Raw genomic sequence first — 27,852 nt, forward strand, 5'->3', positions numbered from 1 at the left:
TTTTGGTTAAAATTAATACAAATTATTCATTTGTAGCAGCTGAAAATTTCGAAGCAAAATCTGCTTAGATGGGAGATTAATGTTTGACTATGGATTTTACTAATCTTCGTATTAGATAAATCGTTTTGCAAACGTTATTGGATTCTGAATTTCAAATCGAGCATGAGTTTGTGACAACGGATGATTGTTTTTTCAGTTTTCTTAGTACTACTTTATTTTTATTTTATTTTTGTCTTTTGTTTTTTTAATAGTTCTTTTTATATGCGCTGGACTTTTTTTCCACTTTCTTGTATTTCTTTCAATGATATTCAAGTCAACAATTCCGAGAAACAGCTACTTTATTGGTAAAAATTACTACTATTTAAGTGATAAAGACAGTCATACTCTTTCTCTTTCCTGTTCAGATTGCTTTAAATAAATATTTTATCATTTTTGGGGTCTGAAAATGAATAATAACTGCGTATGACTTCAAAGGGTATTTGGGAGCTCAACGGTACTTTCACGTGTAAGTTGAAAGAAAGCTATTCTCATATATTATATTAAATTCTGTAAAATTACTTTAAAAATTCTGATTTGATTTTTATCTAAACATTTCCTAAAACAGGATAAGAAAATAATATGGTAGAACAATAACTAAATTATTCTAGTTTATTATGAAGTGGCTTTCTCTCATAGCTGGCATCGATACATATACATATATATATATGTACGTATGTGCGTACGTCGTGGAAAGTGTGATCCGTTGAAGCGTGTTATTATTGCGCTGTCGTCTGATTCCGTCCATGAGCCATGGCTGCTTCTTCTTCTTCCAGTTCTTCCTGGACTTACGATGTGTACTTGAGTTTTAGAGGCCAAGACACTCGTCACGGTTTCACTACTCATCTTTATAACGCTCTGAAACAGAGAGGAATCCATGTTTACGTGGACGATGCGGAGGTTGAGAAGGGAGATGATATCTCTGCTGAATCATTTTTGCAGGCAATTGAAGCATCACAAATTGTGTTAGTAATTTTCTCTCCAAATTATGCTTATTCGCGAAATTGTCTGGATGAACTGGTAAAGATAATGGAGTGTCAAAGAAGGCTAGCTCAGGTGGTTGTGCCCATATTCTATAAAGTAGATCCGTTTGATGTTCGTTATCTGCAAGGCACATATGGTGAAGCAATGAAACGACACGAGCTAAGGTTGGAATCGGGGAATGACAAGGCGTTGCGGTGGAGCGAGGCACTCCGGGAAATTGCCAGCGTTTCCGGCTTTCATTTAACAACACATCGGTAATATATTCTAATTTAAATCAGCTCTCGTTTAAAAAAGGAAAAAAAAAATAGAAGGAAATGATGATGGGTCGAACTCAAATCAAAATACTTTGCCATACGGCCTCAAGTGCCATGAGAAATTGGATATAGCCATATATAGGTTGTTGGACTAACCCCTTTCTATTTCATAGTAATTCTCTGCTTTTTGGAACTACTTGGGACATGTTTGCTTGCATAAATTCTTCATTTTTTTGGTTGACTTTTTACTTGGGACGCCGTACTTAATGTCGCTTTGAGATGGTCTTTTTGGTTCCATCTTAATTCAGCTTCATCGTTCATGCTTATTTGTACTCGGGTATTCTTAGAATTGCGGTCGAGCGAGAAAGTAACGTCTCCTCTGTGCGTTAGGTCTGGGGTTTCTCCTAGGGGTGTTGAAGCGTCTTCTTCTTTGGGTCGTTTTCATGGCAAATCGTTTTGTGATGGGAGAAAGGGGCTTCTGTTGCTCTTTGCATCAGGTAACGATGGATGAAGGAAGGAGGGTGTTCGGCGATGGTGATTTAGGGATTTGTGACGTGTTGTTCGAGGATCTGAAATAGGAAGTGAGTGCTGTCTTTCCTCTGTGCTTGGGGCTTCGACTCTGTGGATCTGAAATAGGAAGGAGAAGGAAGTTGAGATTTCAAAGCTGCTGATGGAAGATATGGGTTTGGCTGGGTTCTTTTCTCTGAAAATTTTGAAGATGAATGGGCTGAATCTCTTGTTTGATATGAGTCTAGGGAAGATGGAAGATGCACATAGCTAGTGTGCTGTTTTGGGGGAGTCCTCCTATGACTTTTTCTTAGGGGTTTGGTGGCTGGCCTGCAGTCACCCAGGCGCCATGAGGAAACTTTTTTGGCCTGCAATCACCCTCTCACATTAATATTATTTTCATATATTCTCTTTCATCATTCTTCCATTTATTGATTCTTATTTGTTCTCTTAATAAATAACAGTAAATTTGGGAAAAAAAGATACATGTTTGACATGTTTATTATTTTTAACTAATTTTAATTGTTAATTCATTAAACGTGATTCAGTTATTTGAAATCTATATACAAGACTGGAGGGAGTAAGTCTGTATTGCTGGTTTATTTCTAGTAATGATGCGTGCTAATTATGGTTTCCCGGATGTTTAATTTAATTTTGACAGCTGGTCTGAAAGTGAGCTGCTTAAGAAAATAGTTGAGGAAGTTTCAAGAGTATTATCATTGGCTGAGGAGCATTCAATGAGAATAGAGCCACAAGTTCATGAAGCAAAAGTTGATGAATGGTTCAATTTTGACGTTTTCTTGAGTTTTAGAGGTGAAGACACTCGCCACGGTTTCACTTCTCATCTTTGTAGGGCTCTAAGACAGTCAGGAATCCACACTTTCATGGATGATTCAGGGCTTGAATGGGGAGAACAGGTCTCCGCCTCATTACTGCAAGCAATTGAAAGGTCACAAACTGCATTGGTAATATTTTCTCCAGATTATGCTGCTTCCACGTGGTGTCTGGATGAACTGGTGAAGATAATGGAGTGTCGAACAAGTCTAGCTCAGGTGGCTATTCCCATATTTTATGATGTAGATCCCTCTGAAGTCCGTCACCAGAGAGGCACCTATGGTGAAGCAATGAAACGACATGAGCAAACGTTGGGAAGTGAGAATGATGGGGTGATGCGGTGGAGGGAGGCACTCAAGGCAGCTGCCAACATTTCCGGCTTTAGTTCTTCAGCTTATCGGTAATACTCTAATCAAACCACCTCTCATTTAAGAAACAAAAGAAATGATTATTGGTCAAACTCAAAATACATTCCCATGCGGCCTCAGGTGTCGTGTGAAAATTTCCCCAATTGCTGCAAAATGATACCCCACTCAATAATTAACTTAGTCCACTTTAATTCACTTTATCTTCCATATTCATCGATCTACAATTAATACTTATAGTGCATGTTTAGGAGTCTCCATCAAAAGTTAGTCTAATAAATATAATTAATAAGAATATTTTAGAAAAAAATAATTATTATTTATTACAAATAACTAATTTTCTTAGTATTCACAGATATTTATCTAGCTTTTGTATTAAGGACTGCAAAGTAGTTAGATTAACCCTTTTTTATTTCATAAATAATTCTGTTCTCCGACATTTTGCTTGCATAAATAATACAATCACGTGGGTGATGAGAAATTTTAGTTTTATTTTTAATAAGAATTCTGAATGTAGGAGAGAATGTAGTATGTCTGGTTAGAGACAATTTAATCTTTTAAAATTTATATTTTGATATCTGTTTCTGCTAAATAATTACAATTCTTACAATCCCCTTCCTCAATAAATAAATATTATCCTTCGCAAGTCTTTCCAGCTAATTTTCTCATAATAATTTGTCATTAAGATTATTATTATATTAATGAGATATGGATTATGAATATTTTGCAAATCTCTTATAAGATTGAATTTTCATAATATACATGAGTAATTTTCATCTATTGAGATAAATGATTTCTTATAAGATTGTGAACCCTTTTATCAGAGGAATTCGACACAAAGTCCTTGTTATTCATAGCGTACATGCTATGCTTGTTCTTCATGACTTCTGTGCCATGCTTGTTATTCGTGGTCTCTATGCAGCCCTTGCTATTTTATTATTCATGGCCTCTGTATGTGTTGTGCTTGTTATTCATGGCCTCCACACTGCATTTGTTACTTGTGGCTTTTGAGTTGCATTTGTTACTTGTTCTGTCTTGGTTCCTCTAATGAAACAAATTTTTAGAGGAAAAATGTTTTCAATGTTATTTTGTATCATTGAAAATAAATTCTTTTATTAAATTTTTTATTATTTGAATTGTACTTGTGATTATTTTCTTTGGTTCCTAATTTTGTTTAATATAAGCTTAGTTATAAAAAGTTTGAAAACAAGGTTTATACATGCAATAATTAAAAAAAGATTATCTCTTTCATTTGAAATTTGCATCAATAACAAACTTGCATTCACACATATTTATTTCTAGTGTTTAATAGATTTGAATTATCAAAGTACGGCTCTCAATTCATTGTGATTCAATATTTATTCACAGGCTCTTAGATTATTTTAGTAATAAATTGTGCATTGAGACTCCATTTACTTGCCTAGTTAATTGTAGTCCAGATAGTATAAACATCACCTTCTTGTTGGATAATTGTATTATTGCTTACCATAAAGTTGATTTTATGATAATTCTGATTTATTCTTTTGCTGTGTATAAAAGTTGCTACAACAAAATTTATAGATATGATGCCCCCTTCCTTGTTTGTTTATTTATATATGCCTAAATTAAGGGAAAGGGTCTCATATCTTGTTAAAAAGAGAATTTGTTGATTGATTGTTGCAGATATGTTTAAGAAGTCAAATGTATAAAGAGATCTATGTTGAGTATTTATACATAAGTTCGTGAATGAATAAATGTATTCATATGATATTTTATTAATAATGTAGATCTTACTAATTGTAAGTTGAAAATATTAAATTAAATCAACTTATAAAGTGAGGTTACCCTATACTTTGTGCTGATCGAGCTGTTGTAAGTTTGGGCGTGACCAAAAAAAAAAAAAAAAATGAGTGCCATTGGCCTTCTTTTGAAGCCCTCTCTTATTCGGTTCCATCAATTAATGCCCACTCATTTATCCAATATTGGAAGTTTTCCTATGATGCATATAAATATTTAGTAGCAAAATTGGTCCATCTCTTAAGTCTTAATCTCAAAGGTCCTCTAACATCTTTCTATTTAAAAATAAGTCTTGTGGGTTTTATTTTTGATAATAATGGTATATATGTTGTTGATTATATTGTTTCACCGATATTTAATATTGACAGGTTTGAAAGTGAGTTGATTGAGACCATTGTTGAGAGTGTTTCTAAAAAAGTAGACAATGGACAATTATTTGTTGCCAAGCATCCAGTGGGAATAGAATCACGGATTCATGAATTGACAATTGAATGGTCAGGAAAGAGATCCCAAAAGCCTCTTATCATAGGCCTCTGGGGGATGGGAGGCATCGGCAAAACAACTGTTGCCAAAGCCGTCTACAATACAATTGGTCGTAAGTTTAGAAGAGCAAGAAGTTTTCTTGCAAATATAAGAGAAAATTCAAAACATGCTACTGGGTTAGTTAATTTGCAAAAGCAATTAATTTCTGATATCATAAAGATAGATTTTTTCAAAATACCTAATATTGATAGAGGAAAAAAAATAATTCAGGAAAGATTTCCCACCATAAAAGTGCTTGTTGTATTGGATGATGTGGATAGTGTTAATCAACTAAACACATTCTGTGGGAGTATTGAATGGTTTTGTCCTGGGAGTATAATATTCATAACAACTAGAGATCAACATTTGCTTGATGTCATTAATGCTGATCATAAGTATAGAATGAGAGAAATGAATGGAATGGAGCCCCTTGTGCTTTTCAGTTGGCATGCCTTTAAGCAAGCACAACCCTCTGAAAACTTCATAGAATTATCTAAAGAGGTAGTTGCTTATTGTGATGGACTTCCACTTGCTCTTGAAGTCCTTGGTTCTTGTTTGCGTGGGAGAACAATTAAACAATGGAAGGGTGTATTGTCCAAACTACAGAGGATTCCTAATAAAGATGTATACGAAAGGTTAAAAATAAGTTATGACGGATTGGATGACCATACAGAGAAGGACATTTTCCTTGACATATGTTGCTTTTTTATCAACAAGGATAGGAACTATGTCACACAAATATTAGATGGTTGTGAATTTTATGCAGAAGATGGACTACAAATCCTCATAGAGCGGAGCCTAGTAAAAGTTGGTAGGAATAATAAACTTGAAATGCACGATTTATTACAAGAAATGGGGAAAGAAATCATTCGTGGAAGCCCACCGAAACATCCTAAGGAACGTAGCAGGCTATGGTTTCACAAAGATGTGCTTGATGTGTTAACAAAACATTCGGTAAGGATTTTCTCGGCATATTTTTTTCTTTTCCAAGGGATGCGTTATCTTTTTCCAACAAGTTTGTTATAGCAATCCTGTACATGAAAAGCAAGATCAAGAGATATATAAATGTTATTTGTTAATTGGCTTTCTCTCAACATTTATCATAAATGTTTCCCTCACTCAACATTTTTTCTCCCACATATTTGTAGGGAACTGAAGCTATTAAGGGTATATCTCTGAAAGCACCAGAAACCCATAGAGAGCGTGTCATTGATTCTGAGGCGTTTAAGGAGATGAAGAAACTTAGATTGCTTCAACTAGATTATGTAAATCTTAAAGGAGATTATCAACATCTTTCTAAAGAGCTCAGGTGGCTTTGTTGGCATAGATTTCCATTAAAATGCATTCCAAAAAACTTTTACCAACAAAATTTAGTTGCTATTGACTTCAAATATAGCAGCCTCAAAGTTGTTTGGAAGAAGCCCCAGGTGTATATATTTATATTATTACTATTTATGAAGATAATCAATATTTTTGATCATATAATTCTACTAGTATGAAGTTTCTAATTATTTTAATTGAAACTTGCATGTTTTTGCAGCTCCTGGATATGTTGAAGACACTCAATCTCAGTCATTCGTCTTATTTGACACAAACTCCTGATTTTACAAAACTACCAAACCTTGAAAGACTACTGATGAAAGATTGTCCAAGCTTGATTTATATTCATGAGAGCATTGGGCACCCAAAAAATCTTCTTCATGTAAATCTAAAAGATTGCAAAAGTCTCAGATATCTTCCTAGAAACATCTACAAGTTGAAATCTGTCAAAACTCTTATTCTTTCTGGTTGTTCATTGATTGACCATTTAGAAGAAGATATTGAGCAGATGGAGTCCTTGACAACTCTGATGGCAGATAAAACTGCCATAACACAAGTACCCTTTTCATTAGCAAGACTGGAAGGGCTTAAGCACGGATACATATCTTTCCTTGGTCATGAAGGAAGAGCAAAAGACATATTTCCTTCTCTCATATGGACTTGGATGTCACCTAACAATATTGCCCACTCTCCTATTGAAGAATTTGTGCAAAGCATATCAGCCATCGATATCTCAGTTAGACGGAATAGTAGCTTTTGTGGCCTATCTCCATTTCTGGGCGATCTTGTGAAGCTGCGACATATGTGGGAGGAATGTCGACCTCAGTTTCGATTTTATGAAAGAATGGCAAGACTTTTGGATGCCTTGTATGAGACAAATTTTGTGGGATTGGAAGCAACTCAAGATATACCCCAGATCTCATATGCGGAAGCTTCTGCATCATCTGAGGCCCATGACCAACTTCAGATTTCAAGGCCAGCAGATTCCTTGAAATCTCTTTTACTTCAACTTGGAGTGTTAGACAAGATAGACTTGTTCAGAGAGGAAATTTCTCAGGTTCGTCTCTTTTTTGATTTTAAACCTGATGAGCTTTGTGAAATAACCAAATCTTGTTAGTGCGTGTGTTTTATGTGTTAATATAACGATGAAAAGGCTTCGGTGTTGTTTTTCAACAATATTTAACAGAAACATGAACAATTATTATCTGATCCTTGCTTTCTTTCCTTTTCTGGCCACATTATTATTTGATTCATATGTTGATGCAAAATAGGGATGGAATTATGGTGGGTGGGATGATTTTCACCTACCTGGTGATCAGTATCGCGATTGGTTCATCTTTAAGGGTGAAGGACGCTCAGTAATTTTTAAGGTACCTCAAGTCATAGGTTATCGCTTGAAAGCGATGCTTCTCAACGTCAGGTATTCTTCTTGCACGGACACCACAACGCCTCAATTTCTCATGGATGTTCTAATCATTAACCTCACAAAAGCAACAGTAAAACATCTTAAGGGAGACTCGTCAACTTTTCATGAAGATGCCGAGTGGCAGAATATCATTTCAAGTTTTCAACCTGGTGATCTGGTGGAGCTTGTTTTAAGTATTGGACCTCAATATCCTGTGAAGAAGATTGCAGCATACCTGATTTATGACGGTTCTAAGCCTCGCAGGTTTTTGAAATCATCATTATCGCAAAAGCTGATTTGGGTTTGTCGTATAGCGCCGGTACTTCTGATATGTGCTGCAATTTTTAGAAAGGGAAAATGACAAGTAAAACCTTAAGCAAGATAATGATAGTTAAGGATCCTAAAGTTTAAGTCTTCCAATTGATAGCCATTTCAATTTTAGATAATCAATCAACGACTTTGGTATTTAATAGACATTTTCAAGCTTTATGATCAACTGTCATTATCTTGCGAAAATTGACACTATCTGTCATTTTCCCTTTTGAAATCTGTCGTGATATGTTGGACATGGCAATGTGTTCACCTGTTTGTGTTAGAGGAGAGTCTTGGATGGGTGGATCGGACTTTCAAAACATTATTGTTGTTTTCAAGAACTTTTTTTTTTTTAATTTTTATATAAAAGCTTTCCATTCCAACAATGTTGTCTAAAGATCAACTCTCTTAATACAATGTGAAAGTTGGAAGTCCAGAATTTTTAATTTTCAGAGAAACCAATTTGAAGTCTTTTTCCCTTTTCCACCATAAACATGGAAAATAAAAGCAGAGATTAAGAAGGAAGAAATTCTCTAAGAAAAGTCAGCTTCCTAAAATTGCATGTGAGTAGCTATGAAGTACACGTTTCTAAACAAGACTTGTCGCCTTCAAAACAGGATTTTCAGAAAACAGAGTAGAATAAGAAACCTTGACCTTGCACCACAAATTCCAAGTCAGTATGAATTCAAATGCAAATGTAATTTCTTATGCTAATTTGTGACACAGCCTCCTAGCATAACAATCACAAATAACAGTCAGATTGATTCTGTAATCTGTAATTCCTGTGTGAGGACTAAGGATCTCGTGCAATACATCCATCAAAGATACAAGGAATTTTGATTGCTGTCAGAAAAATTGACAAATAATTCCCTAACCCAATCATAACTGAGAACAGAGTTTCCACTATCCCTGAAATTCAACAAGCACATAATATGAAGAAAATAAAATTGTGGGGATGAGAAATTCAACTATGGAATTTCTGCCTACAAAAATCATTTCTGCCTAAAGATGCCAATTGAGAATGTCATGTAAAATCACTGTTGAAGCTTTAATGGATGAAAGAAAGAGGTGGCTTCATATGCTGGAGGCCCTGTCAAGAAGATAAAAGAATAATTCAGGTGTCCTTATTTAGTCATGAAATGGAACCTAAATTTATATTTGAAGATTAATCAAACAATAAGTAAAATTCCATTATGGTCCTCCATGATACCTGCTGTATCATAAATTTCATCCATAAAACGATTACGAGGGAAAGCCTAGCAGCTAGCCACTCTCAACAATCGTGAGCCTAGACATTGACAAGACAAACCTAGAAAGAAGGATAGATATATACAGGGCTCGCTTCTGTATTGGTTTTTGAAGGATCATAAAGGCAGCCAAAAGTACTGCTGTTCTATTTGTTTCTTCTGCTCAAACATAAATGTGGTTCACAGTATGAGTTTATGTACATTAATTAAAGTGTATCTTTCAGCAACGTAAATTAAAAATTTGCAGTAAATGCTCACTACCCATCATGACCTATGATGTCTCTTCTCATGCTATGTTATGTGTCTGCGATCATATCTAGCCAGCCACTCTATTGCTGCTGCTGTTTGTATAATATATGGGTCAGGATTTTCTTCAGACTGATGGGCCCAACAAGTATTGGGACAGAAAGTACAAGAGAAGAACCAAAGATGGCCCAGGGCCCATGTCTGATCAGAATTTGCTACGAAGAAAGGGTAGAAGCGGGAATGATAATATGCAACAGGGGTAGCGATTTTCTGACATTGTCAGGTAGTGGGAGTACGTTTTAGGAGGGAAAGGCGTAGTAGTGAGGTAGGCAATTGGTGTGTTAGATAGGAGAGGCGTGTCTGATCTCTCGAATATCAGATCATGATTGTTTTCCTTCATTTTCTAGCTATTTTCTTAGCGTATTTCCAGGTGTGTTAGCTTTTTGCATCAATAATTAGTGTTTGTATTCTCTTATTTTCAATCAGTGAAGAGGATACACGGCAATATTTTCCCAGTCATATAGTTTCTAGCTGCTGGCTCTATCACAGACTGTCTCAAAGTAAACCGCAATAGAGAGATCTCATGGTACTGTTTAATGTTAGCAATGAATATTAATGCATAAAAATGATAACTTTAAATCTAAACAGGAAAATTTGTCAAATCAAAATTCTAGATCTCTTCCCTTCCTGTCTATTCTTCTCAATCCAATCATACTGTAAAATCCAAGCCTTTAGTGAGCCAATGTACTGCAACTCCATAATTCAGGACTGGTATGCTATTTCTACATGATAGATGGCGCACCTTTTTCTTGAGAGTAACTCGGTTTTGTGCTATTTTAACTTCACAGAAGACATCCGGATTGGTTTTGCTCGTAAACGGTGAGGACTTAGGATCACGTGCGATATATTCATTATTGTAACAGAAATTTTCTTTGCTGGTAAAAGAAAAGTTGACAAATAATTCCCTAGCTCATTCATAACTAAAAACACTGCTTTCATTATCTCTGAAGTTTAACAAACACAAAGAAGATATTATCGTCAAGACAAAACATTCAAATATTAGGCAAGAATGGGAATTGCATACCAACAATGTCGCTATTGTGGCTTTGATGGAGTTGGGGAGGATGGTGGCTTCATATCTGGGTACTGTCAAAAACATAAAAACAATCACACAAGGGTCCTTATTTACTTGTAGAATTAAAGCATGAAATTTTAGATATTACAATGAAACTACTCATAAGCCAAGGTAGTGCTTTCCGCAGAATTACCCTATTTTCTAAACAATGTGATTTAGAACGCCAGTAAACTAACATACTATAGGATACAAGTGTGGGCCCAACCATGGTCCTACTGAAATGCTAACTTTCATGCTCATACGTATTTGCTCAATAATTAAAATGAGGAAGGAGTTGAACCTTTCACCAATAAGCAAACAGAATATTATTGATCTCACTAAAACATTTTTTCCCGGCTAAAATATCCAAAAGTGATTTGATAGTACTTAAATAGATGGTAACTGGGGAGAAAAAAGATGGTTTCAGTTAATGTACATTTGGGTAGGGAGAGGAGGAAGCTTTAGAATCAATTTTCACATCTGGAAAGGATTCTGCAGACTTTCTCGCAGGTCCAGTGTCTGAACTTTGATCTTCCGGTTTTAGGGACAAGGAGTTACCATTATCTTCATTTAGCTGAATGGCCCCATTTGTACCAGGTTGTTCTGAAGCTTGTTTCTTTTTCCTTGGGTAAATATGTACAGAAGGAGGTAAAAGGGTATCCTGTATTTCCTGCAAATATAAAGGCATAAAATTCCTTCCTCTAAACCATCTTTCCAACAGACTTTCTGTAACCAGAAACCTCCATTTAAAGTTGTCATCAAATAAAAGAGTAGGCCTTGAATTATCACAATATAATAATGAATCCGCCATTTAGGATTTTTCATATTCAAAAGAGTATTAGATAAATGTTGCAGTAAAGGATGAAGAATTTGATTATTTGCCAACTTACATCAAATTTCTTATGAATTTTATGTGGTGAAGAACATCAGGCAGAATTGGGAAAAATTAAAAACACACATGCCATCCACCTTTGCTCGCCTCTGACTCCTCCTCTAATTGCATACACCTCCTTGAACCCATTCTTAAACAGGAACTTGGCCACTTGCATGGATTTACCATCAAAACTACCTTACACACAAAAAACGAAGCAACTAATGAACTTTGAGTTGTGTATAGCATTGGGTAAGAGAAAATGAAATGTTGTTCATCTACAATGCAACTTGTGTCACCTTTATAACAGACTTATATAAAATTATATTCCAATTTCTGTAAAAATAAAGATGTGAAGAATTGAACAGTAGAAGCAGAGGGTAAACTTTGAAACCTTCAATATTAAAAGATATTTAGTAGGTCAAAATAAAACAGCTTGTATTCAGGCCAAAAATAATAATAATAATAAAACAGCTTGTCGTACAAACAAGAAAAAGCTGCGCAGCAAAGACCCAAAGCCAATCCCAGATCAAGCTGCAGATAAATTTGGTGTTGAAAAACGTAGCACCTAGGTCGTGTACTGTCCGTAGGACCGAAAATTGAAGCAGTTATCCAGTCACTCCTTCGCGGGGTTATGTTATAGAATGAGAAATAGAAAACACTGAAAATGCATCGGCTACATTCCTCCAAGTGCCCTAATATGATTGTTCGTCTGATAGTTTTAAAATTTTGGTAGTCAAATAAAATTTCGGCCTTCATTTTAGCGTCATTGACGTAATTTATTGACGTAATTTATTGGAAAGTTAAAGCATGTTCTTAAATAGCCACATATACTCTTGTCCTAAAATTTAAAGTATGTTCTTATATACTCTTTGGGTCCTAATTATAAGTTACATTCAACATATTTCACACAGACTAAGAAAATTTTTAAACTTCATTATAACTCACATTTAAAATTTAACAACTTTTTAATTTTATCTTTATTTAATATACATTATATCTCATGTAAATAAAGTCAACACAATAATAAATAAAAGGTAAAATTATACATCCATACAAAAAAAATATCTCACGGTGCCCTATAAATAAAATTAAAAAATATCTTTTCTTTCTACCATAGAAATAGAACCAGAAGAGTATATATATAATTAGAGTGTAAATCACATTATTGAGCCACCCATATGACATCAATAAAATGAAGAATGACCTCACTCTTAATCAAATTGAAACATGGTACTCCTCTGGTTTTTAATATGAGACCTAATAAACTAATTCAAGTAGATTAAAAATGTTAGTTAAATTAGTTAATATAATATGATTTTCTAAAACACTCTAAACATCTTTCTTAATTTTCTCCCTCCCTTTCCTACTTAATTATTATTGAGAAAATATCACTAAGGTTAATTTGGAAAAATTAATAAACATATTAAATAGGTCTTATGTATAAGACTAACATCAACATCAACTCCCCCAATTAAATCTTATAATTAAGAAAATTTGTTAAATCAGCTATTTGCAATAAATAAATGTTATTTTCCTTAAAATACTGTTACTAATCATGTGTATTAATTAGAATCACTATTTGATAAAATATTTAATAAGTGCAACTACTGAAAGGACTTTTCTAAAAAAGATGGATAAATATGAGAAATAAAGTGGATTGAGGTCTTATATTTAGAACCAAATTAAAAGTCAGACTAATTCTTTTATTAAGGACTAGGAAATGAGTCTATCAGCTTTGAACTTGTCTTTTTTGGTCGCCGAAAAAAAAAAATAAAGGCAAAGAAAAGAAAAGTGACCTGCAGTTTCCCTCAACCTTTTCTCTCAATGGCCATCGCGATTTACACTGTTCCTTCTTTTCTTTTTATTCAACCTCCATCATTTTACGCGTTTGAGTTTCAAAAAAGTAACACGCTCAACACAATGGCCGGGTTTCCTAAGTTTCTACCGGGTTACCCAAATTTATACTAGGTTATCCTGAGTCAATTTTTCCCAGGAATTGCCAATCAATTGGATAGGACAAGTGGTCTGGGTTGTTGGTTAGTTTCTGTGTTTCTAGGCCAACCAGGTCAGTTCAGTTTGATTGTTGCGGTGGAGGAAGGCACCAACGGCTGCTGCCAACATCGCCGGCTATAATTCAGAAAATCGGTAATATTCGAAACCTATTCTGATTTTGAAAAAAAGAAGAGGAAATTATGATTGCTCAAACCCAAAATACTATTATTATATTGTATGGCCCTATAGGTGCTGTGACAAATTTTCTTCCCACTTTCTATTTTAAATATATTATTCTATACTTGGACATGTTTGCTTGCATAAATTCTTCTTTTTGGGACTCTCAGAGACATCTTGTATATAAAATTTAGTGATCCCGCCACGCATGCTTGCGGACTTTGTGAGGTAATCAAAATGAAATCATCTATATCATTTTTTATTAAGAATTAAAAATGAAGTTTAATAACGTCACTAAGAGTATTATGTGTCCTCATTATTTTTTTTTGGCCGATTTTCCTTTCCTATCTTTTTGCGTTATTTTCAATAAAAGGAATTGAAGAAATTGTGCGTTCTTCGATGAATTATATTCATTTGATTCAGTTTTAGATTCAAATGACACTGAACCGAATTGCCGGATTTTCCAAAAAGTGGGATCTATTTGACCTTTTATCTCAGTTTGGTTTCACATCTTAATTCAAATCTGTTCATGCTTACGCTTGTGTAACTTTAATTTGAATTTTTTTTGCCTGAAATGTGACTATGAATTTGCCCATACATACACACACATATAATTATATGTATATATATATATAAAGAATTTTCGCATAACATTTTAGATCACTAAATTGTCACTTTTGAAATTTCAAAATCCAACAACATTTCAACGACTCATTTATAATTTTAGATCACTATATTTTGGACAAATACTTAATTTTAATAGTGTCCTGTTATATTGAGCTAAATATTAGCAGACAATGGCCCAATTATTATGTAAAGTAAAAATCGAGCAAAAGTTAACGTAGTTCCAATTGCAGCCTCCATGCTTGGCCAAAAAAATAAATTACAGCCTCCATGTGCCCTTGGCCTTTGGAAGCCTTCTCCTATTCGGTTCCAGCAAATGCTCATGATGCATGCGGCTAGCTAAATTAGTCCATCTATTATTCTTCATGATCAGCTAATTTTTTTGTTTAAAAATAAGTCTTATTGCTATTTCTGACAATGATGTTGATTATAGTTTCACGGATATTTAATATTGTATACAGGCAAGAAAGTACGCTGATTAAGACTATTGTTAAGCATGTTTCAGACAAATTAGACATTGGACAATTATTTGTGGCCGAGAATTCAGTGGGAATGGAATCACGAGTTCATGAACTAACAATTGAATGGTCACAAAATATATCCCAAAAAGCTCTTATCATAGGCCTCTGGGGGATGAGAGGCATTGGCAAGACAACTGTTGCCAAAGCCATTTATAATAAAATGGGTCGTCAGTTTGAAGCCAGAAGTTTCCTGGCAAATATAAGAGAGAACTCAAAGCATGCTAATGACCAAGTTAATTTGCAAAAGCAACTCATTTCTGATATCACTAAGACACAAGTTTTCAAGATAGCTAACACTGATAGAGGAAAAAAGATAATTCAGGAAAGATTTCCTGACATAAAAGCATTTGTTGTGCTGGATGATGTGGATAGTGTCAATCAACTAAACACATTATGTGGGAGTCTTAAATGGTTTTGTTCAGGGAGCATAATAATCATAACAACTAGAGATTTGCATATGCTTAATGTGCTTAAAGCTGACCATAAGTATGGGATGAGAGGATTGAATGAAACTGAGTCTCTCAACCTTTTCAGTTGGCATGCCTTTAAGCAAGCAGCCCCCTTTGAAAACTTCACAGAACTCTCTAAAAATGCAGTCACTTACTGTGGTGGACTTCCATTGGCTCTTGAAGTCCTTGGTTCTCATTTGTTTGATAGAGAAATTGAAGAATGGGAGTATGTGTTGTCCAAGCTAGAAAGGATTCCAAATGATGAGAGACAAGCAAAGTTAAAAGTAAGTTTTGAAGGTTTAGAACATGGGGAAGAATACGTTTCTTGACATATAGAGTTTGTTGCTTCTTTATCAATATAAGGATAGAAATGTACCATTCCGGTCCGCGTTTTTTGACATAGGATGTTCTGTCCCGAGCCTATCCAAGTATATTACTATCCTTTTTTAATTTTACAAGTTTTTATGTATGAGTGATGAGATGTTTTTAGTGCATATTTTGAGTTTATATATTTTCTTTTTTTCAAATGGAATGTTTTTATTTTTTATTACTGTCATTTTTTTATCAATTTTCTCTATACAATTTTACCATGAAATCTTATGCTCCAAGTACATTTAGTTTTGAAATAAGAAATAAAAGACGTCCTGTTTCATAAATACTCCTAGCATTGGGGGGTACAAATTTAGTGTCTTCAGTAATGTAATGTTTGAAACCACTTGAATTTCATGACATACAAATTTAATGCTTTATTTAATTATTTTTATTGGTACACGTAAATTTAAGAAAGGCTCATACTTTGAGCGAAAGAGAGTATATAGGCAAGAAGAGTAGATAAGCACTCCTTCCTTTTTTTTTAAGAAAAAAATTAGTTAAAATCGGTTAAATATAATAAACATATAAAAACTGCAAGTTTTTTCTCAAAAATAATCTTATTTGCGGGAGGAGTATGTAAGAGAGAGGATAAGGACATAAAAGAATGATGATTTCATAAATGAGATAATAAATATAGTGAGTATTAAAAGAAGCAATTAATGGGGAGAAAAACAGAAAACTAACCAATAAAATTTGAGACATTTTGCAAGTTTTTCTCATAAATAGAGGTAAGATGGGGATAATATACAGTTGTTTTTTATGAGAGGAAGATGGAGGGAGTATGGCAGAGAAGAAACGGTTTTCAAAGGAAAGAGAAAGTGATACATTAGAATTAGAAATTACTTAGAAGACATGACGTTAAATTATAATTAACTGACTTCCGGGCCCCCAAAAAGATGAAATTGATTTGTTTCCTTGAAGTCAGGCTTTTGGCACTAAAACATTCAAACTTGGGTGGCTAAAGAATGAATTAATTATAAAGCCACTTTCTCGTAGTTACCATCGATACTCTATGTCTTGTAAATTGCGACCCATAGAAGCGTGTTATTGCCCCTGCTGCCTGATTCCGTCCATAAGCGGCGATGGCTTCGTCTTCTTCTTTTTCAAGTTCTTCCTGGACTTACGACGTGTTCTTGAGTTTCAGAGGCCAAGACACCCGTCATGGTTTCACTTCTCGTCTTTATGACGCTCTAAGACGGTCAGGAATCCATTCTTTCATGGATGATCCAGGGATTGAGAGGGGAGAGAAGATCTTTGGCTCGATATTGCAAGCAATTGAAAGATCAGGAATTGCGTTGCCAATTTTCACTCCAGATTATGCTTCTTCCCGTTATTGCCTGGATGAACTAGTGAAAATAATGGAGTGTCAAAGAACTCAAGCTCAGGTGGTCATCCCCGTATTCCATGACGTGGAGCCGTCAGATGTTCGTAATCAGAGAGGCAGATACGGCGAAGCAATGGAACGACGCGAGCAAAGGTTGGGACGGGGCAGTGATCGGGTGATGCAGTGGAGTCAGGCACTTACCCAAGCTGCCAACATTTCCGGCTTTAATTCCTCGCCAAATCGGTAACATTCGAAACCAGCACTCATTAGGGGGAAAAAAAAAAGAAGGAAATGATGATGATTGCTCACACTCAAAATGCTTTCATATATACTCTTATTGTCCTATTTACAGAGTAGAGAGAACAAATATTTTCCGATCCTATTTATAGTGTATTAAAAGAAATTTTTTATATGGATGTACAGTTTTACCTTTCATTTAATATTATGTTGACTTTATTGATATAAAGTATAATGAATATTAAATAGGGATAAAGTTAAAAAGTTATTGAATTTTAAATGAGAGTTAATGAAGTTTAAAGTTTTTTATATTGGAAGTGACTTATAAATAGAACCAAAGGAATATATGGCCTCTACTGTTATCAGAAATTTCCCTCACTTGCTAGAAAATCATTGCATACTTATTGTTATTGGAGACTAGCCCCTTTATATTTCATAAATTAATCTATACCTTTTTGGACGGGTTTGCTTGCGTAAATTCTTCATTTCTTTAACTCTTAGAGATATGTTTGCAAAATTCTTGGTCCATGCATGCTTGCAAATTTTTAAAGTTAGTAAAAGTGAAATGATCGATATATATTTTTTATTAAGAACTAAAAATAAAATTCATACTTTAGCAAAACTTCTCTTGATTTGTTAACAGAACATATTGTAAGAATTTTTCATTGATATACTGTTTTCTTGACCAGTTAACAGAACATCAATAAAAAATTATAAGAACGACGGACAAATAATAGTGAGAAAGACATATATTAAGGATCATCAGAATTAGAGACTCCCAAAATGCTCCTTCAAAATGGCTTAATTCCTATAAAGTTGTATAGACTTTTTTAAGATTAGGGTTTTTTTGTAAAATGACCTAATTATCCTCATAAAAAAAAAGCCCTCTCTATCGTTGGTCGCCGGCGGCTCCTCCAGCGTGCCAACAACCAGAGCTTCAACACCGATGGCTTGGGAATTTCTCCGGTAAGGGTTGGTCAATGTTGAAATTGCAAATTTATTAAAAATAGATTACATGTTTATATTTTTAAGTTTTAAGGTTAGTTATGTGATTTTATAAAAATATAAAAATAATTAGTATTTATTGTATAAAATTTTATATTTTAATTTGAGAATTTAAAGGCATATATTTTTAAAATAAAAAAATTCTAAAAAAAATGTATTGGCCTGCCAACTCACTCACAATGGGTTCAAGATTTCGAGTTTGTTGAACGCCAACCTATCAAAAAGTGGGTCTTTCTAACCTGACTCACTATGCTTGAAGAGATTTGATTGATAAAGAGTAAACTTCAGGGGCAAAACTATATTAAAAGATCAAAATTTTCATTATCTCTTTTCTTATATTATATTTATATGGGAACAGACATAGTATATAGAATGAAATTATTTTTCGTCGTCAACGATGTATGTATAATAATGAAACGGCAGGTAAGAGAATGATATCATAGAACTAGACATAAAAGAAAGAATCATAACTGAATTATAATTGACTGACTTCAGGCCCAAGAGAAGAAAATTATTATCGACTACTACTATCTTTTTTGTTTTAATTGAGACTTTTTGTATAGAATTCGTATTTAAACTTGGGTGGCTAATAAATGAATTAATTATAAAGCCACTTTCTCAGAGATTCCAACCCAGCCCACTGGGTTAAAGAACGCAGCTTGGCGAACTGATGTCAGAGGATTATACAAACAATTTGCTTAAGAAGCTGAACTTAACCTAATTATGAGATCACCAAAATGATATAATATAATTGAAGTAGTAAGTAATTATGACAGGCAAGTATAGAATAATAAATTATTATACCAGTGCTTTGGGTAGTTGATTTTTAATTTGCAAAGAGATCGTTTCACTAATTTTACATTCGAAATTATATACAGTGATGATTACAACTAATTTATAAATATGAAAAAGTAGGCAACCAGATTGTCATATGGAGGTGAACTGTTCTGATTTACGGCATCTTCTGGCTTTTTACTTCCATTGTGAGATCTGATATGAGACGTTCGTGACACTAATCAGTTCATTTTCAGGCTTTTAAGGTATACTTTTGTGATTTTGTTCCCAATAAATTTTAGGGGAAAATTAAAGAAAATAAGTTAAAGGGGGGCTTCAAATGTCTATCTCTAGTTCCCTTTTGCATCACTAATAAATCAAAACTAAATTATGATTGACTGACTTCTGGCACAAGTTGCGGCATGTCTTGTGTATGCTCAGTTCATATGGAGTGCAACTAACAAAGTGCTACCTCATCGCACCTTTAATATAAAAGCTAAATGATTAATTTGAAGATATTAAAAAATTAGTTAGGTTGGTTATTTATCACAAACATGTGTTGACCTTCCTACACTATCATATTGAATTTTTAATCATGTGCATTGAAATACTTTTCAATGGGAACCTCTTACAATTAATTAATAGGGATATTTTGGAGAAAATGGAAGACAAAACAAATTGAGGTCTTATATTAAAAATCAAATTTAATATTTTAAATTTTATATTAAGGATTAGAGGTCGTAATAAGATGAGGGCATGTAACTTTAATCAATTCAATGCAAGTTTGATCTATTCAGAACCAGTTAATAACACGTTAATATACCATTAGAAAAGAACACTTGACCTATTATTACTTCTGATTACGTGTGTATTATCTTTCAATTTGTTCAACTAATCCAATCATGTTTGAATTGATCAACTTACGGTTATTTAAAAAACAAAAACATACATTAAGTTATCAACCTTCTAGCTTGCCCAAGTACAATGTAACATACATAGGAGCCTAAACAAAGATGCTGATATATATATATATATATATATATATCAATTATATATTTTTCCCTCGTCAACAATATCTCGTAGATAGCTAGCGTCGATATATCTTGAGAAAATTGTGATCCGTTGAAGCGTTGTATTGCGCAATTATCCATGGCTGCTCCTTCGTCTTCTTCTTCTTCCAGTTCTTCCTGGACTTACGATGTGTACTTGAGTTTCAAAGGCACAGACACTCGTCGCAGTTTCACTTGTCATCTTTATAACGCTCTAAACCGGAGAGGAATCCATGCTTGCAGGGACGATGCAAAGACTGAAAAGGGAGAAGATATCTCTGAAAAAGTATTTCAAGATATTGTTGAATCACGAATTGTATTAGTAATTTTATCTCCAAATTATGCTTATTCCAGATGGTGTCTGGAAGAACTTGTGATGATAATGGAGTGTCAAAAAAGTGGAGGTAAGGTGGTTATGCCCATATTCTATAACGTAGATCCGTCTGATGTTCGTGGTCAGAGAGGCACATATGGTGAGGCAATGGAGCTACACCAACAAAGGTTGGGAACAAGGGAGAGTGATGGGGTGGTGCAGTGGAGGCAGGCACTCTCAGAGTTAACGAACATTTCCAGCTTTACTCAGGACAGCAGGTTGTTGGATTAAACCATTTCTATTTCATAAATAATTCTATACTTTTTGGAATTATTTGGACATGTTTGCTTGCATGAATAATTCATCTTCTTCGTAACTCTTTAGAGGCATGTTTACTTGGAACACGGTACTCATCTCCCTGATGATGAGGATTGAATGAAAACCTATCCTCCATGCATGCTTCCAAATTTTTGAAGTTAATAAATATGAAATTATCTATACATTTTTTTTATTAAGAATTAAAAGTAAAAATTACACTTCACTAATTTGTCACTTAGATGATGATGATGATGTTGTTGTTATTGTTGTTGTTGCTAATTTGGCTGATTCTCCTTTATGATCTTTCTGCTTTATTTTCAATTAAAGATATTGAAGAAATTAAATTGTACATTCCTTTCGATGAATTATGTTCGTTTCATTCAGTTTTAGATTCAAATGAAGCAGAACCGAATTGCCTGACTTTCCAAAAATTAGGATCTATATGATTTCATCTTAATTCAGCTTCGTCCGTCATGCTTATGCTTGCGTATCTTTAAATTTTCCTTTTAGATCACTTTTGAAATTTCAAAATCCGACAGGTTTTCAAAGATATTCATAGCTTCGGTTGAAATTCTGTTAAATTGAAGTTAATAGATATGCATTACTTAATTAGTATGCACAAAAATAAAATAAAAACACCAGGAATCTTCATATCAAATTTATTTTTAAAAAGGAAAAGACAAAATGGACAAGTTGAAGATTTTGAAAAATATGTTGAAAATTTGCATTTGGACGATCTTCTAACAAGAATATTATCGCATACATTCTACTACACTATTCTGGGATGAAAGAGTTGACATTTAATTTTACAGGTTTAATTGTCACTTACGATTGTTTATAATATTAAAATATGAGCAGACAACGGTCCATATAAAATTAAAAATATATTAACAACCTACATTTGCCCTTGGCCTTTTGGAGACTTCTTTGGTTTCTTTTTTCCTTTGATGCACATGTACATAATTAATCAGTAGCAAGCTTGTTGTAGCTCATGAGTGCATTAAATGCTTTCTTGAAAGTGGCAAGTCATGAATTCAGCACGGCTTGTAACATCAGTTTGTTAATACTTGCCTTTAGTCAAAAAATAATGTACATATTTAGTAGGCAAATTAGTCCATCACTTATTCTTAATGGTCCATTAAAATTTTTCTTGTTGTTTTATTTCTAATAAATAATGATGCTAATTATTGTTTCACCAATGTCTCAATTTAATGTTGACAGCTTGTCTGAAAGTGAGCTGATTGAGAAAATTGTTGAGTTTGTTTCAAGAGAATTAGGCATTGAAGAATTACCATTTGTGGCTGAGCATCCAATGAGAATAGAGTCACAAGTTGATGAGTGGTTCCATTACGATGTGTTCTTAAGTTTCAGAGGTGAAGACACTCGTCGTGGTTTCACTTCTCATCTTTATACCTCACTAAAACAGAGAGGAATCCATGCTTTCATGGACAATCCAGGGATTGAAAGGGGAAAAGAGGTTTCTGGCTCATTAGGGCAAGCAATTGAAAGATCACAAATTGCGTTGGTAATTTTTTCTCCAGATTATGCTTCTTCCTGGTGGTGTCTAGATGAACTGGTGAAGATAATGGAGTGTAAAAGAAGTCTAGCTCAGGTGGTTATGCCCATATTCTATGAAGTAGATCCATCAAATGTTCGTAATCAGAGAGGCACATATGGTGAAGCAATGGAAGGACACGAGCAAAGGTTGGGAAGGGGGAGTGATCAGGTTCTGCGGTGGAGGCGGGCACTCACGGCAGCTACCAAACTTGCCGGCTTTACTTCTTCAGCATATCGGTAATAATCTTAATAATCTAATCAGACTAACTCTCATTTAAAAGAAGAAAGAAAAGGAAATGATTATTGATCAGACTCAAAGTAGTTTCCCATACGGCGTCAAGTGCTTATTACAAAATAATTGGATTAACCCCTTTCTATTTCATAAATAATTCTGTGCTTTGACATGTTTTGCCTGCATAAATAATGGAGACATAATATAAAGCTCTAACAATCATACCGTTTATTTATGAAACATAAATTATAAATAATATTACTCATATCATAATCTCATGGGATGGATATACCAGTGCAGTGTTGATAATATAAATGGGGCAAAAAAATTAATAATATAATGGATAAATATCCATTGATTGATTGATTGTTGTAAATATGTTTCAAGATCCAACGTTTAAAGATTTATACATAGGTTCATGAATGAATGTTACAATGTTATCTGATATTATATTTTTTGTTGGCCAGCGTTACCTGATATCATATTAAAGAAGTAGATCTCACCAATTGTAAGAAGAAAATATTAAATTAAATAATAAACATGTGAGGTCTCCCTATACTCTCCGCCGGTCAATATTAATTAATGTCACACTGTTATTGTGCCATTGGCCTTCTCCTATTCGGTTCCAGCAAATAATCCCATTCATTTATCCAATACTTGAAAGTTCTCCTATGATGCATATAAATATTTAGTAGCTAAATTGGTCCATCTCTTATTCTTAATGTTCCACTAAAAGTTGTTCTATTTAAAAGTAAGTCTTGTTGGTTTTATTTCTGATCATTATGATATTTGTATGGCTGATGATATTGTTTCACTCATATTTAATATTGACAGGCTTGAAAGTGAGTTGATTGAGACTATTGTTGAGACTGTTTCAGAAAAAGTAGATATTGGACAATTGTTTGTTGCTAAGCATCCAGTGGGAATAGAGTCAAGAGTTCATGAAGTGACAATTGAATGGTCAGAAAAGAGATCCCAAAGACCCCTTATCATAGGCCTCTGGGGAATGGGAGGCATCGGCAAAACAACTATTGCGAAGGGCATTTATAATACAATTGGTCGCAATTTCAAAAGAGCAAGAAGTTTTCTTGCAAATATAAGAGAAAATTCAAAGCATGCTAATGGTCTAGTTAATTTGCAAAAGCAACTCATTTCTGATATCATTAAAATGGAAGTTTTCAAGATGCCTAACATTGATAGAGGGAAAAAAATTATTCAGGAAAGATTTCCCTCCATAAAAACATTTGTTATGTTGGATGATGTGGATAATATCAATCAGATAAATGCATTTTGTGGGAGTCTTGAATGGTTTTGTCCTGGAAGTATAATATTCATAACAACTAGAGATGAACATTTACTTGATGTCATTAATGCTGACCATAAGTATAGAATGAGAGAAATGGATGGAATAGAGCCCTTTGTGCTTTTCAGTTGGCATGCCTTTAACCAAGCAGATCCCCCTAAAACCTTCATAGAATTATCTAAAGAGGTAGTTGCTTACTGTGATGGACTTCCACTGGCACTTGAACTCCTTGGTTCTTGTTTGCGTGGGAGAACAATTGAACGATGGAAGGGTGTATTGTCCAAACTACAGAGGATTCCTAATAAAGACGTACATGAAAAGTTAAAAATAAGTTATGACGGATTGGATGATCATACAGAGAAGGATATTTTCCTTGACATATGCTGCTTTTTCATCAACAAGGATAGGAACTATGTTACACAAATATTAGATGGTTGTGAACTTTATGCAGAAAGTGGACTACAAATCCTCATAGAGCGAAGCCTAGTAAAAGTTGGTCGGAATAATAAGCTTGAAATGCATGATTTATTACAAGAAATGGGGAAAGAAATAATTCGCGGAAACCCACCTAAAGATCCTAAGGAACGTAGCAGACTATGGTTTCACAAAGATGCATTTGATGTGTTAACAAAACATACAGTAAGGATTTTCTTGATATATTGTTTACTTTTCCAAGGGATGCATTATCTTTTTCTAAAATACAATTATGATCTTCCTTTTGCGTTGCTACATTACAAGTTTCATAGCCTTTGTTATAGCAATTTTTTACATGAGAAGCACGATCAAGAGATATATAAATGTTTCCCTTACTCAACATTTTTTCTCCTACTTATTTACAGGGAACCGAAGCTATTACGGGTCTTACTTTGAAGGTACCAGAAACACATAGAGAATATGTCATTAATTCTGAGGCATTTAAGGAGATGAAGAAACTTAGATTGCTCCAACTAGATTATGTGAATCTTAAAGGAGATTATCAACATATTTCCAAAGAGCTCACCTGGCTTTGTTGGCATAGATTTCCGTTAAAATACATTCCACAAAGTTTATACCAACAAAAATTAGTTGCTATTGACTTCAAATATAGCAACCTCAAAGTTGTTTGGAAAAAGCCCCAGGTATATATATTTATATTATTACTGTGTATGAAGATATTCCATATTGCTGATAATGTAATTCTACTAGTATGAAGTTTCTAATTTTTTATTTGAAAATTGCATGTTTTTGCAGCTGCTAGAGATGTTGAAGACACTCAATCTCAGTTATTCATCATATTTGACACAAACTCCTGATTTTACAAAACTTCCAAACCTTGAAAGGCTATTAATGAAAGATTGTCCAAGCTTGATTTATATTCACAAGAGCATTGGAGATCTAAAAAATCTTCTTCATGTAAATCTAAAAGATTGCAAGAGCCTTAGAGATCTTCCTAGAAGCATCTACAAGTTGAAATATGTAAAAACTCTCATTCTGTCTGGTTGTTCATTGATTGACCATTTAGAAGAAGATATTGAGTAAATGGAGTCCTTGACAACTCTTATGGCAGATAATATTGCCATAACACAAGTACCCTTTTCATTAGCAAGGTTGGAACGACTTAAGCATGGATATGTATCTTTCCCTGGTCATGAAGGAAGAGGACAAGATATGTTTCCTTCTCTCATATGGTCTTGGATGTCACCTAACAATAATATTCCCCAATCCTGTATTGAAAAATTTGTGCAGAGCATATTTTCTATAGATATCTCAATTAGACGAAATAGTGGCTACCATGGCCTATCTCCATTTTTGGGCGACCTTGTGAAGCTCCAAGGAACGTGGGAGGAATGTCGATCACAGTTTCGATTTAATGAAAGAATGGTAAGACTCTTGGATGCCTTGTATGAGACAGAATTTGTGGGATTGGAATCAACTGGAGATACACCCCAGATCTCATATATGGAAGCTTCTGCGTCATTTGAGGGCCATGATGACCAAGTTCACAGTGGAAGGTTAGCAGATTCCATCAATTCTCTTTTACTTCAACTAGGAGAGTGTGACAAAGCAGAGTCGTTGAAAGAGAAGATTTCGCAGGTTTTTCTCTTTTTCTTGTTTTTGAGCTATACTCTGTGTGTGTGTGTGTTTTATGTGTTGATACAAGGATGCAAAGGCTTCAGTTTTTAAGCTATAATAAATGTTTCTGATCCTGACTTTGTTTCCTTTTTCGGGCACATTTATTTGATTCCTATTGTTGATGCAATATAGGGATGGAAGTATGGTGGGTGGGATGATTCCAACCTACTTGGTGATCAGCATCCCGATTGGTTCATGTTTAGGTGTGAAGGACGCTCAGTAATATTTAAGGTACCTCAAGTCATAGGTTTTCAGTTGAAAGCGGTGCTTCTCAATGTTGGGTATTCTTCTCGCATGGATAACACAATGCCACAGTTTCTCATAAATGTCCTGATCATTAACCACACGAGGGTTACTGTCAAACATCTTAAGGGAGACTCGACAACTTTCCATGAAGATGCAGAATGGCAGAGTATCATTTCAAGTTTTCAACCTGGCGATCTGGTGGAGCTTGTTTTAAGTATTGGGCTTCAATTCCCTGTGAAGATGATTGCAGCATACTTGATTTATGATGCTTCTAGCCTTCTAGGCCTTGCAGGTTATTAAAATCATCATTATCGCAAAAACTGATTTGGGTTTGTCATATAGCCCCTATACTTCTGATATGTGCTACAGTTTATAGAAAGGGGAAACGATAATTAAAACCTTTTTAAGCAAGATAATGATAGTTAAGGATCCCAAAATTTAAAACTGCCAATTGATAGACATTTCAATTTTAGATTATTACAAGTCAGCTAGAGCATTCTGTTGGTTCATAGAATTTTCCTAATCAATAAATCTCCTTGGTCTTTAATAGGACTTTCATAAGATTATTATCGTTTTTCAGATATCATTTGAATGATAAAAGCTGTCCTTTCCAACAATGTGACCTAAGGACCAACTCTCTCTATTTTGTTTTTTTAAAAGAAGATCAATTCTCTAACACAACATGAATTTATTTGTTCTGCAAAAACTCACCCAAAACACTGAAAGGATAATGTTAAAACAAATATTACACTTAGGAATGGCCCATGCATAAAAGGATCACAAAAGATAGAGGTAGGTACAGGATTTGCTCTCTGTTTTAGTTTTCTGATGGATCACAAAGGGAGCCATAGGCATAATTAAAGTACTGCTGTTCGATTTGTTTCTTCCGGTCAAACATAAATGTGGTCAGAATCCCTTGCAAATCACTAAGCTACATAAAGAGTACCAATTAGGCCAATGCGAATGGTTCTTCATTCTCCAACATAATGCTTTCTTGTAAACTAAAACTCCGTCAGACTCTTCAGCAAAAGTTCCTTTAGAGGAGTATCCCTTATGAATTTACGAAGAATTGGAAAGGTCTTTGAATCTAATATTTGTTTATCTGTTCTCATCAAAAATAATTTTTTTTGCTATGAAATGAATCTTAAAAAAAAAGAAAGACAACGACAGACCTCACTTGATTTTAAAAGGCACATGTTTTCCAGTGAGAAATATCATTCCCCGGAGATTGAGAGAAGTCAAATAATTCAATTAAACAAGAAAGAAAATGAAGCAGAATATCACGGATAGGGTTAAAAACAAAGCCTTGGCCCGAATGAGGAGCGGGGGTCTAGCCGTCTGGGTCCAAACAACCCTCTCTTCTCTGCACAGCGCCCGACAGCTCCTCGCCCTCTCTTTCACAGCCCGTGGAACACTTGTCTCTATCTTGGATTTCCCGCTTTCATACACCC

General features: G+C 34.3%; 3 protein-coding genes, 1 long non-coding RNA gene and 1 pseudogene across 4 annotated transcripts; 4 read left to right on the forward strand and 1 right to left on the reverse strand.

Moving 5' to 3' along the window:
- The first annotated feature begins 789 nt into the window (after positions 1 to 789).
- Positions 790 to 8,364, forward strand: LOC114723349 (TMV resistance protein N-like). Its single transcript, XM_028909546.1, has 7 exons — positions 790 to 1,274; positions 1,911 to 2,054; positions 2,443 to 3,015; positions 5,125 to 6,232; positions 6,427 to 6,705; positions 6,819 to 7,655; positions 7,870 to 8,364. Exons 1-7 carry the CDS (start codon positions 790 to 792, stop codon positions 8,362 to 8,364), a joined length of 3,921 nt encoding a protein of 1,306 aa, XP_028765379.1.
- A 958-nt stretch (positions 8,365 to 9,322) lies between these two features.
- Positions 9,323 to 11,490, reverse strand: LOC114723366 (uncharacterized). Its single transcript, XR_003738229.1, has 3 exons — positions 11,359 to 11,490; positions 10,893 to 10,954; positions 9,323 to 9,405 (listed from the first exon to the last, which is right to left on the reverse strand). It is a non-coding gene; the product is annotated as an uncharacterized LOC114723366 (long non-coding RNA).
- A 3,516-nt stretch (positions 11,491 to 15,006) lies between these two features.
- On the forward strand, positions 15,007 to 15,888 carry LOC114723350 (TMV resistance protein N-like). Its single transcript, XM_028909547.1, has one exon. The coding sequence runs from the start codon at positions 15,007 to 15,009 to the stop codon at positions 15,886 to 15,888; it is 882 nt and encodes a 293-aa protein (XP_028765380.1).
- Positions 15,889 to 17,013: 1,125 nt separating this feature from the next.
- On the forward strand, positions 17,014 to 17,502 carry LOC114723351 (TMV resistance protein N-like). Its single transcript, XM_028909548.1, has one exon. It carries the CDS (start codon positions 17,014 to 17,016, stop codon positions 17,500 to 17,502), a length of 489 nt encoding a protein of 162 aa, XP_028765381.1.
- A 2,841-nt stretch (positions 17,503 to 20,343) lies between these two features.
- LOC114723363 (TMV resistance protein N-like) lies at positions 20,344 to 26,915 on the forward strand (annotated as a pseudogene).
- Positions 26,916 to 27,852: the final 937 nt, after the last annotated feature.

The sequence above is a fragment of the Neltuma alba genome, unplaced genomic scaffold (assembly GCF_004799145.2).
Source record: "Neltuma alba isolate B1F8T4 unplaced genomic scaffold, ASM479914v2 tig00012135_pilon, whole genome shotgun sequence".
NCBI classification, from domain to species: domain Eukaryota; kingdom Viridiplantae; phylum Streptophyta; class Magnoliopsida; order Fabales; family Fabaceae; genus Neltuma; species Neltuma alba.

What these genes read in the sequence shown, in the direction of transcription:
- LOC114723349 (XM_028909546.1), top strand. Translation starts at nt 790, where the DNA reads ATGGCTGCTTCTTCTTCTTCCAGTTCTTCCTGGACTTACGATGTGTAC. An exon ending in ATGTGTTAACAAAACATTCG is followed by an intron (nt 6,233 to 6,426) that starts GTAAGGATTTTC and finishes ACATATTTGTAG; the next exon opens with GGAACTGAAGCTATTAAGGG. An exon ending in TCAGAGAGGAAATTTCTCAG is followed by an intron (nt 7,656 to 7,869) that starts GTTCGTCTCTTT and finishes GATGCAAAATAG; the next exon opens with GGATGGAATTATGGTGGGTG.
- LOC114723350 (XM_028909547.1), top strand. Translation starts at nt 15,007, where the DNA reads ATGATGTTGATTATAGTTTCACGGATATTTAATATTGTATACAGGCAA.
- LOC114723351 (XM_028909548.1), top strand. Translation starts at nt 17,014, where the DNA reads ATGGCTTCGTCTTCTTCTTTTTCAAGTTCTTCCTGGACTTACGACGTG.